The sequence below is a fragment of the Taudactylus pleione genome, unplaced genomic scaffold (assembly GCF_031769625.1).
Source record: "Taudactylus pleione unplaced genomic scaffold, aTauple2 ptg000089l, whole genome shotgun sequence".
NCBI classification, from domain to species: Eukaryota; Metazoa; Chordata; class Amphibia; order Anura; family Myobatrachidae; genus Taudactylus; species Taudactylus pleione.
In genome coordinates, this window is record NW_028284491.1 from 224,229 (window position 1) to 236,747 (window position 12,519).

At 44.0% G+C, this 12,519-nt stretch overlaps 1 protein-coding gene across 2 annotated transcripts in view; it reads right to left on the bottom strand.

Annotated features, from left to right (window-relative positions):
* LOC148527265 (phosphatidylinositol 3,4,5-trisphosphate 3-phosphatase TPTE2-like) overlaps positions 1 to 12,519 on the bottom strand; it is a 102,525-nt gene that overhangs the window by 21,931 nt on the left and 68,075 nt on the right. For both annotated transcript variants that reach the window (XM_088469227.1, XM_088469228.1), the window contains exons 10-17: positions 11,012 to 11,072; positions 9,624 to 9,705; positions 9,436 to 9,524; positions 9,054 to 9,115; positions 7,832 to 7,912; positions 4,491 to 4,596; positions 3,561 to 3,658; positions 1,632 to 1,727 (exon numbers count right to left, since the gene is read on the bottom strand). In XM_088469227.1, coding sequence (XP_088325353.1) covers positions 1,632 to 1,727; positions 3,561 to 3,658; positions 4,491 to 4,596; positions 7,832 to 7,912; positions 9,054 to 9,115; positions 9,436 to 9,524; positions 9,624 to 9,705; positions 11,012 to 11,072 — 675 coding nt within the window. The remainder of the gene's footprint in view (positions 1 to 1,631; positions 1,728 to 3,560; positions 3,659 to 4,490; positions 4,597 to 7,831; positions 7,913 to 9,053; positions 9,116 to 9,435; positions 9,525 to 9,623; positions 9,706 to 11,011; positions 11,073 to 12,519) is intronic.

The following is a 12,519-nucleotide window of genomic DNA, read 5'->3' on the forward strand; positions in this document are numbered from 1 at the left end:
GAGTAACTCCTATGATTAGAGCTCAATCGGTATTAAATATCTAGCTGTTCCGAGCTGTACATGAGATTGTACTTCCTGCTATGACCTATTTCTGATGCGTTAGAGATGAGTATGGACATGTTTAATATCCTAATGACAGAATTCTTATCCATTGCTCAATCTGTTGATATATCACTATGGTACAGAAAAGTAATATATGATGCAACACTATGAATACTGAGCATGGTATAAAGGCAGGGCAGTCATGTTAATCCACAGGTCATAATCCCTCTGTTAAAACACAATTAAACAAGAGTTCAGCGATACTATCCATATTTTGATCAATATTTAAAGGATCACATTAAATAAATGGAAATTGCAGTTGGGGGAAATTCTATTTCCAGCGCACTGATGTAACTCCCGCAATGAGTGCCCAGAGCTATGCAATTGCCCACATCACGCCCTGCACTTAAGTTGGGAGACGCAGTTTACAGCGACTAATGCCCTGGGCTTAGTTGCACTAAACTGCATTTTCCGACTTAAGTGCCAGGCGCGATACTGTTACCACACACTGGCCCTCATTCAGAGGCGCTCGCAAGAAGCGAGCACTCGTTCTGAATGAGGGCAGTGGCTTCATTTTTGATGTGCGGCCTCCTGGTCATTAGGTAAGCTGTGGGTTACCACCCACAGCTTAGCGACCGACCAGGTTGATGGTCGCCGTGGTGAACACCATCGCGACCATCAGGGCTTGCGACGAGACCCTAAGGTTGGGTCTCGGCAGCCGCAAACCCCAGAGAGCTTCCTGCTCTAAAAGAGCAGGAAACTCCCCACTGACATCACTGATGATGTCAGTGCGGCCGCCCACAAAACGGTAGGCGTTCCTTAAGGAACGCCTCCGTTTTGGAAACCACTCCCCCCGGCCCGCCTACAAACAGGGCGAGCTGTCGATCAACATAGACAGCCGCCCCTTTTGTAGAGAGCTCCGGAGCGAGAGAGTTTCTCTCTTGCTCCGGAGCTTGCGCACACGCAGTGCGGCCACTGCGCGTACGCAGGTCTAACTATCGACCCGGTTGCGAGCACATCGGAGCTTGTGACCGGGTCTGAATGAGACCCACTATGCTGCCCTGAGACAATAGTTAGACTTATGGTGGCACTTGAGGAGGGTGCTAGCAGAAATCCTATAGTCACATATTTACAGCTCCCGAGAGCTACATCGCCGAACTGATCTGACCCCTTGGGTCATTGAATAAAGAGAAACTTTTTTATCTGCAAATCTATATGTACAATGAAATACAATCTATAGGAACATTGCCGTGCCGTGCCCCCCCTTCCCTCCCCAGTGCCCAAAATATCCTGAAAATACAGAATATTGGCTTGGTTTCACTAATATTTTAAAAGCATCTCTTAGAATAATATCCCTTTAAATGTACGCATGCAGTTGAGGAAGACATAGAATGCCTCCACCAAGATCAAAGGTTGTTCTACATATATACTACTCAGGCTCCTGAGAAATGCACATACAGTATGTATTTGTGAATATTACTAATGTCCCTTTTATAGAATATATTTTCAGTTTACTGAAAAAGCATAATAATCAGACAATGCTGATGGAAACACAGAATAGGAAAAGATATATATATATAAATACTCACAGCACTAGACTCAAATCTGATCTTGATGTCTCCAGAGATAAGCGGACAGCCTTCCAAGCTTATTATTGTCGAATTGTTTCCAGGATCAAAGAATAGCTGAGGAACAAGAAGATAATATTACACAAGTCTTAAATGGAATCTACTGCTCACTGTGCATTTAGGCCCTGATTCAGAGCCGGACGCTCTGACCAGAGCGCTCGCTCTGAATCAGGGCCCACCTCCATAATTATGGAGCGTCCTCCTGGACGCTCGTAGAGCTGTGGGTCACCACCCGCAGCCTATACGAGCGTGCAGGTTGATGGTCGCGATGGTCTTGACCATCGCGACCATCGCCACTGCGAGCCGGAGCCTGCGGTTGAGTTTCTCAACCGCAAGGCCCGGAGTGATTTTGGCTCTATCAGAGCCAAAATCACTCCCACTGACATCACTAGTGATGTCAGTGGGGCCGGCTTCTGACGGTAGGCGTTCCCTTGGGAACGCCCCCGTCTGGGAGGCACGCCCCCGGCACGCCCACCAAAGGGGGCGTGCTGTCAATCAACATCGACAGCACGCCCCCTTTGATCAGACACAACGAGCGAAGGAAAGTCCTTCGCTCGTCGCGTCTCACGCATGCGCACGACGGAGCTCCCTCCGTCGTGCGCATGCTCAGTGCACACCATCGACCCACTTGCGAGCGGACAGCCGCTCGCGAGTGGGTCTGAATCAGGCCCTTAATGCAGTGTGTACTCACTGACACATGGGCTCAGAAATAATTACTTGTGCCATCCACCAATAAAATACTGGCACAGGTTATTCTTTATATGCATTTATACTATAATATAATAAAGTATATATTAATCTAAGCTAATACGCGACACTTGTACAAAAGAAAATGTATCGATTTCATTCCAAAGCATCATGTATCAATTCCATGTATAACCTGCACATGTTGGTATTATTCACACTACACATATGTATATAGCATTCTTATATTCACACATATTCTAAACACATAGGGCCTGATTCACATATATATACGCAATGGTGATATTTACGTAGTTGAGCAATTATCGGCTGACTGCACATGCGTCTTAGCCACAATACGCATGTGCGGCGATTGAATTGCGATCAAATGTGACTACGGTTGTACTGATAATTTATTCGCAAGTGATTGACAGAGGGCATTTTGTGGGCAGTAACAGGGCGCGTCACAACCGCTTTCGGGGCGTGTATCTGCCTACATCTGCAATCCTGTACGCAGCCATTCTGCGCTCCCATAGACTCACTCAGGACTGCTAACATGGAAGGATCAGCGATGGATCCTGCGTGTTTGTACGCACTTGCGTGGATCTGTGAAGCCATCGGTGGGCGTCTCAATAAATCTCCTAACATACTTTTGCGCAGCAGCCGCTTACAGGATCGCAGCTGCGATTGCTTTTGCGTACATCTCTAAATCAGGCCCTCAGTGCATTATAACTGGCCCTGACATACCCTAAGGGCTTGAAACCGAGTCACTTGCAAATTTTTTCATTGGCGTGCGTACGCATTGTTGCCATCCAGAAATGCCCATTTCACAGACAGCGGCCAAGATCGGACCAAACCAGAATTGCCCGGAGATACGCAAAGATGCGTATATTTACTACTACACATACGCAGTTTGCTAGATGTGGGCGCAAACGGTGCTGCGTGCAACTCAGATCAGGCCCCCGACAGTATAATCCTGAACAGAGATGTCCAGGTGGGGAAGAGCGGTGCAGCTAGCATTACTATTCAGTCCCCTCTATTATTCACATAACATGTAATAGGATAGGGAGGGACCAAAGCACCTGTGACCTCACTTATTATGTGTGCTGCCAATAACATAGCACATAGCTCAACCTGCTCGGAGCCTTGAGAAGTCTGTACCCCCTTCCCCCATACTATTAGTTGCTACTCCCCATTATATTATACCTTGCAGTTTTCTTGTGTCTCACAAATGCACTGAAATGCCACTTGTTTTGCAGAGATTATCTGGACTTTCATATCACTTCCATTGCTTTTACCTACTCCTATTAGTAATAAGAATGTAAAAAGTAAAGGTAAATCGCATCATTCCACTCTTGTAATGACCAGCATCATGCACAAACCATATGAGAAGTGCTATAAATACACTGTGCAAAGCTATCTGGCTCCAAGTCATTGTACAAATAAACAGCAAGAGGCTTTACAGCAATTCACATGCTAAGCAGAGACATCCACCCCGCACTAATGAGCCCCAGTTATGGAGATGCAGGCTGTCGGACAGTGGGATTGTGTCTCAGTAAAGGTGCGTACACGCGTAACGATTTTTTGAACGATTTAACTATAACAACGTCGTTATCGTTCAAAAAATTGTTCAGTTTCTGAGTTATAACGATGAACGAAATTATTCAAGCGCGCTCCCATTTGTAGTTTATTTCAGACTGTCCAACATAACGATTTTCATTAAGGGAAGGGACATTTTTCGTTCATCATTGTAAAAATCGTTTATTACACTTCAAAAAATCATTTACTTTTTCAAGGGAAAATCTGACAGAAAATCATTGGTTACAAAAGCGTTACGTGTGTATGCACCTCAACTGTTCATGTCAATCCCAGTTGGTAAAGCAGTGATGGCAGTATTGGCACAAAGGGTGATACTATAGATGGACATAACTGTTTTCATAATGTCTCTCTGAAGCTCAAAGCACCCATTTTGCAGAGGTCTGTCTATAAAACGGTTCTGTAGTATTAAAAAAGAAATATAATGGGAACATAATGCTCATCATTTTATCAGTGTCAGTGTAGTGTGGGCTCAAGGCGTTTAAGCTGATTTCTTATTAATCTTTTGATTAATTCCAGGATTTTAAGAACTGATATTACCTTCTATGGAATGGATTCTAATGCTTCGGATTCTGAGCTGTTTCTCTGGTGGGACCTGTAACTTGTACCTGTTCTTAACAATTTCATAGTAACCGACATATCTGCTCTAAAATGCAACAAATAAAATATTAGAGTGTGAAATACAGAAACAGTCAAATAAAATGGGACAATTTCCCACATTATCTATAAAGCAACAATCGTGTCTGCATTTGCTTCTATAAACTAGATCATCACCCAGTCATGCTGGACTGTAGGGCTTGTTGAAGGTGAACGTGGTCGGGGTGGACAGTGGAACCAGAACTCCATTAGAATTATTGCTACAGTACCTGCTAACATTCCGAAGCACAACTACAGTATACTGTATACATGGTCCTGGCACAGACCCTCCTCAACCACTACTGTGTTCTGCCCCAACCACAACCCAGTCATGCCCCAAATCTGATCCTGATCCATAGGCTATGCAGCTTTTGCTCGCGATTGGATGAAAATCAGGAATGGCCAGCATGTTATGTAGTGACCGTCACCTTAACTAGAAATGACTAGACCAGGGGTTCCCAAACTCGGTCCTCTAGGCACCAAAACAGTCCAGGTTTTAAAGATATCCATACTAAAGCACAGATGACTTCATTAGTACCTCAGCCAGTTTGATTATATCATCTGTGCACAAGCATGGATATCCTTAACACCTGGACTGTGAGGGTGCCTTGAGGACAAGGGCTCATTCAGAGGCGCTCGCAAAAAGCGAGCGCTCGCTCTGAATCAGGGCGGCCGCTTTTTTTTTACCACCCACAGCTTTTGCGAGTGGCCAGGTGATGGTAGCGATTATCGCAACCATCGGGCTTGCGACAAGACCCTTGTGGTAGGGTCTCGACTACCGCAAGCCCCAGTGAGCTTCCTGCTCAAATAGAGCAGGAAGCTCACTACTGACATCACGAGTGATGTCAGTAGGGCCGCCCACAAACGACAGGCGTTACTTCAGGAACGCCTCCATTTGTCCAGCCACCCCCCCTCCCCACCTACAAAACGGGGCGAGCTGTCGATCAACATCGTCAGCCGCCCCGTTTGTAGCGAGCCCCGGAGCGGGTGAATTTCTTACTCGCTATGAGGCTTACGCGCGGCGCGTGCGCAGTGCCCCACCATCAACCCGCTTGCGAGCGGGTCTGAATGAGGTCCCACGTTTGCAAAACCCTGGACTAGGCTATGTAGACCCCTAGTCGAAGTCCAAAGTAATATATGTAAGAGGGAAACGTTAAAGCGGCCTCTTTATTCTAGTGCCTAATTGTCTGCTACAGAAATGATTAGTATCATATGTAAGCACTACTTACAGTTCATTTCTTAGCAAAAATATATATAAAAAAATTGAGCTCTCGTGCCAAGATGGGCAAAGGCTGCACTGAGGACGTTTGTGATCCCATCCCATCACCCAAAACCTTTTTACATGAGGAAAAGGCCATGGCTCCATCTCCAACCCTAAGCTCTGCTATTGCATGAGATGTCAATGACGCAGCCATTATGCTCATATTTATTTTTACATTATTCAAATAGTACCTGAATAATGTCAGCATAATTGCACACTACTGACATTTTCCATAACATATATATGAATGAGCAATTTACAACTTAATATACAATCTTAGATTTTTAAGACTTAGGGGTATATTTACTAAAGTGCAGGTTTTTAGAAGTGGAGATGTTGCCTATAGCAACCATTCAGATCTACTTATCAATTATCTAGCACCTTCTAGAAGATATTAGCTACAATCTGATTGGTTGCTATGGGCAACATCTACACTTCTAAAAACTTGCAGATTAGTAAATATAAACAACAACAAACTGCGCCTTTTTTTCCACTTCAGTATGGTGCAGAGCAGTGAAGCTTGGGTATATATATCCCATTTAGTTATATTGTTATAACAAATCAAACCCAATACGTATATATGGATCACAAACACAATACAGATGCCGCTGTTCAAAAAGAATCAGAGGTCACCTGATTAAAATGTCTTAAACGATAGTGAAAAAAACAGCGCAATGTATTGTGTGTATATCAAAAGATACTGCACAAAGGTGTATATATATAAAAATAAGCATACATTTTATCACAATGCATAAGTAACCAATAAACATAAAATAAAAAGAAGATAAGCTCAATAAAATATGGCCAATAATAAACTATGCATTAAATATCTGGATCCCGGTATTGTAGATAAAAGTAATTAGAAGACACTGGTTGGATTGACCTGCAAGCAGGTGTTATCAAGTGTTAATTTGTGTACAAAAGCAACCATTCATACTCTTCCACAGGTGGATTCCCGGGGTGTCCAAATCTTGCCTGCAGCTCTGTGCAGTCCTGCTGGGGTAATTCCTATATCCCCGTATCCTTGGAAAGTGAGGTGAACTAAGGACCATGTGCAAAAAGTCACTTGGTTTGAATCCAGATGAACCAGTGTGTTTCTGTGCAAATTAAGGCCCTCATTCAGAGCCGTACGCTCTGAGCAGAGCGCACGCTCTGAATGAGGGCCGGGCTCCATTTTCATGGAGCGTCCTCCTGGACGCTCGTATAGCTGTGGGTCACCACCCACAGGCTATACGAGCGTGCTTTGTGATGGCCGCGATGGTCGAGACCATCGCGACCATCGAAATTGCGAGCCGGAGCCTGCGGTTGAGGTTTCAACCGCAAGCTCCGGAGTGATTTTGGCTCTATCAGAGCCAAAATCACTCCCACTGACATCACTAGTGATGTCAGTGGGCCGGCTTCTGACGGGAGGCGTTCTCTTAGGAACGCCCCCGTCAGGGAGGCACGCCCCCGGCACGCCCACCAAAGGGGGCGTGCTGTCAATCAACATTGACAGCACGCCCCCTTTGATCGGACACAACGAGCGAAGGACTTTCCTTCGCTCGTCGCGTCTGGCGCATGCGCACGACGGAGCTCCCTCCGTCGTGCGCATGCTCAGTCCATAACATCGACCCACTTGCGAGCGGACAGCCGCTCGCGAGTGGGTCTGAATCAGGCCCTAAGTCCGGGATCTGTATCAGGGTTCAGCCTAACACGTTTCTCTGTACTCTACAGCTTCGTCAGAAGCTTAACCTCTGACGAAGCTGTAGATTACAGAGAAACGCTTTAGACGGAACCCAGATACAGATCCCGGACTTACTTTGCACAGAAATACATATTTTATTCAGCTTATCTTCTTTTCATTGAATTTACTTTAGTAAATATATCCCTTATTATGTAGCTGAAATATGACAGCTCTGTACTCTGTACTAACAGCACTACCACCATTCTGGTAGACCCAGCAGCAAAACATTCCTATAAAAAAGATCTGCACCATAGGACTAACCTGAGACGGCGTTTCAACTCCTTGAAACTTGGTGCTGACGGATGTATCAGTCCTGCGCTCACCAAAATAATCCAAACTCTCCTAAGCAAAAAAAAACAAAACATGTCACTGAATGTTACTTTCTACATTGTAAATAATAGTCGAGCCTGGAAGCTGCATTGGAAAGTTTTTGATTCATTGCAAAACTGGGCAAAGCTGCACTGGGTCTGCACTGATCTGTCCAACTAGTCACAGTGGCTGCTGCAAAGTTGTGTAACTCTACAGACTAGTTTGGTCCACAAACTACAAATTGCATGTTGTATACATTAAGGAGCTCATGCTGAGTTGCACGGAAGGGATGCAGTTAATTTACCAGCCGTCGGAATTTCGGAAGGCCGACCCAGGACTAAAGGTAGGCGTCGAAACGCTGACGCCTATCTTTAGCCCCACACCAAAATTCCGATGCCCGGCATCCAGAACGAGGTTAGCCAGGGATAGTTTAGGTTGTAGCCGTGGGGGGGAGGGTTAAGTTTATGCTCTCCCGGGGAGACTTAGGGCTAGGCACCCCAGGTGGGACTATGGTTAGGCTAGGGGAAGGGAGGGTTAGGGTTAGGCACCGCCCCGGGGAGGGTTAGGTTTAGGGTGCGGGGTGGGAGGGTTAGAGTTAGGCACTACCAGGGGAAGGGTTAGGGTTAGGCACCCCCCAGGGAGGTTAGGGTTAGCCACCCCTAAAGGAGGGTTAGAGGGGGGAGAGGGGAGGGTTAGCTACTTACGTGCCCCTGTCGGGATTTCCTCCTGTCGGGCTTCCGGAGTCAGTATGAGAACCAGCGGCTATTCAGCCGTCTGTATATCATACCGATTCCGTACAGAATTGGTCGTATCATAAGTTGCACCCAGCACTACAAGAGAAGCATTTGCACCTACTGTGCTCCCGGAGACAACAGTGGTAAATGCACCACGTTTATGCCAGAAGATGTGACGTCATAGTAATAGACGCAAATGGTAAAATGATAGTACAGTGTACACAATTCATACACAATATAGTACATACTGCATTTGGACAGTTTTAATAATAACGTAAAGTTGCATTTATAATGTAGAAAGAACGGAGACCAACATGCAAAGGCAAAATGATAGTATTAAATATAATAAGAGTCATGCGTTATATATAGTTATACAGTTTACTCACTAACACTCAGAGTCCTCAGTGGGATTACACAGACCATAAATGGCTATACGCTACCTTTGCACTTTCAAACTGGTCCGAATCCACAAGACACGTGCAAATCATTGTACCCGTCCTGCCTAAAACATAGAATGTATTATGCTATGTAGTAAATGTATATCTAAGTACAAAGCAATTCACAGGGGTTATAGGTTTTTAGAAGTGGAGATGTTGCCCATAGCAACCAATCAGATTCTACTTAACATTTATCTAGCACATTCTAGAAGATAATAGCTGGAATGTGATTGGTTGCTAGGGGCAACATCTCCACTTTTAAAAACCTGCAGTTTAGTAAATATACCCCACAGTGTGTTGTCATTGAGGAAAACATATTACATAGATTAAAGACACAGCACAGACAATATCACTAATACACGTGAGCCTGTCCTGCTCCTCTCACCTTTGCCTCCCTTACAATGAATGGCTATAACATTTTTTGGATCCTCTGCCATCCAAGAACGTACGCTGGCTGTAAATTTCACCATGTCCCTAAATATAAAGGTCAGGACAATGTCATTTTGTGGACAACATAAGATACACCTTGTGCAACTAATAGCAATGTTCTATATAAAGACTCATAACACTTACGTCAGAGCGGGGACATTGTGGTCATCTATAAACACTCGCTCCACTCTGTAGTGGAAATATTTGGGATCATATCCCTTTTCACCTGTAAGAGAGATTACACACATTTCAGTAATAATTCTCTTTTAAAAACTAGTCACTGTGCAGGAGGAATGTTCCTGGTTACCACCATGCCTCATATGTGTTCCAAGAGCTAGAAGAGACTACAAATTAAAATACTTATAAATAAACAGATAACAATTAGGGGTAAATTTACTAAGTGATGGCTTTAACCCCGAAATTTCAAACGGCATTCTTGTTAACAGCAAGACGCAGCGCACTTTGCTTTTAACATAATTACCGTTTTAAATTGTGGAGGTTAAACACACCAAGAAGCGATGGCTTGCAAAAGCCTCCGCTTAGTACATTTACAAGTTTCAGCATACACCATACAGTACTTGTTTAATTTTAAATCCTGTCCCCTGCTGTTGAATGCCTTGATTTGATGCATCAGACAGCAGGGGTGGAGCCATGAGGACAGTGAAGCACGGGGGACGGGGATGCAGGTAGCCTCCCGCACATTCTGGAAGAGTAGGTCAGTGTGATTTCTGCACATATAGTGGAGGCAGCCATCTTGAGGAACAAAGCCACTGGTTTTATCACTGAGACACTTTGTGAATACATGGTAAGCTGTGATGTTAAAAGTGTTCGGTGATGAAATATATTAATTGTCAGTGAAATAACCTGATACAAGCTATTTCTATTGTTTCAGATTGATGTATTATAGAAAAAATATACACTTAGGGGTATATTCACTAAACTGCAGGTTTATAGAAGTGGAGATGTTGCCCATAGCAGTCTTGTAGAAGGTGCAGGATAAATGTTAAGTAGAATCTGATTGGTTGCTATGGGCAACATCTCCACTTCTAAAAACCAGCACTTTAGTAAATATACCCATTACTGTCAAATTAAAAGGATATCACCAGTCGCTATGGAGTTCTGTGTTATGGCTTGTGGGCTTGTTTTGTTAAGCGACTGGTAACATCTGGATATTTTACAGTGAGGGGGGGGGGGGGGGGGTTGCAACCATGGGTAACAGGAAAAGAGACAGAAATACATTTTAAAATATATAATTAATCACATAAAGAGTAATTATTACTAGTGTGAACCTACACACAGCAGAGACAGCCATTTTGTGGGCTGAACCAATATTCAGACTATCCATTAGCTATCGATTGACTAGTGTTACTAATTTCTAGTTAATTGATAGGCTGCACTCTTCTAAATATTGGTTCAGTCCACAAAATGGCTGCCTCCATTATAAGTGGGTAATGGGTATTGTAGCTGGTAGAACTATATCACAGGTGGAAGCATACTGCTGACCTGTGGCCTGTGCATTCCCTGCTACTTACTGCACAGGTTGTAGACCTTGTAGTGATCTTTATGCTTGGAGTCCAAAAATCTTGCAACATCCTTTAAAAAAAAAAATATATATATATATTATTAAAAATTTAATATAAAGATAAATCACGTGAATTTAAGAAGAAATAATATATTTTAAAGATGGATAGAACTATTTTTGCTAGGAACAACGGAGTTGGAGTAACAGAATAAATAGGGAATTATCCTAAATATATTTAAAAAAAATATATTTCTAATATATCAAAGAAAATATAAACAAAAAGCATTGATCAGAAATTGTCGTCTACGACCGAGAACGCTTTGAAATACCTACAAATACCTTTGTGGTATAAGCCTGGAAATAAATAGAACAGAATGGGGAAAGGTTACTGTCTAGGGGGCATTAGTCCTTTTCTGTATGGCACGTCAACGTCTCAGTAAAAAAGTTGTTTTTTTACTTTGATTTTATGATCCTTAACATTTTAATATTGTTGACCTCCAATAAAAGCATGCTCAGGGGAGTGGTTCATTCTGCCCAGGACACCAGCAATAGGACCAATCTCTAATGTGGCCATGACATGACAAGACCTGGCCTCTTGCTTTAGTGTTTAGTGCAAAGCAACATGATCAACTCCGTTGACACAACCTGAATGCCAATCACGATCTGAGTGATTTAAAATCATTATCATGCAAATTGCCTGACAATAGCTGCAATACTTTGACGCATGTGTGGCAGCTTTATTCTGTTTTCATTATGCCTCATTTATATCTCACCAACATAGCATCCAGCTCTGTACAATCATACAATATGTAATCATTCACACCAGTCTCTGCCTCAGTGCAACACTACTGTGCACACACATGGGCCACTGTAGCTAGAAGCTAATTACCCAACTGCAGTGGCGTATCTATAATGGGTGCAGTGTGTGCAGGGCACACGGGCCCCCGGGTCCAGGGGGGCCCCGCACCGCACCGCACACCCTGCACCCATATTTTTGAAACTTACGTGTCCGTGGTCAGGCAGCGAGTGTCAGCGCTGCTCAGAATACCGGAAATGGCCATTTTCCCGGCATTTTGCGCATGCGCAGTAGACTCTGGGCACACTCTAGTGCCCGGAGTCTACTAATGCTCTGGTGGCTGGCCAGCTGTGCCAATTGGCTGCCGGCCACCGGGAAGAGAGGAAGAGTCCCCGCACGGGGAGTGCACACGGGCCTCCTCCTGTCTTAAGAAGCACCTGCCCTACTGATATCTTCTTGGCTGGACCTGGAGTGACAGTAGGAGACCTATGCAAACACACAACTCCATGCAGACAGTGAGTAGCCCCATTGCTGCTAATTGCTGAGTCCCTTATTCATTTGTATGAACTGTATAAGATACAATGGTTCTAAAATTATTATACTGATACAAATAAACAGCAATCATCATTATTTTTATTATTATTATACTTTATTTATATGGCGCCACAAGGGTTCCGCAGCTCCTTATATGATTAGTAAGTAGCAACTATTCAATATCTTAA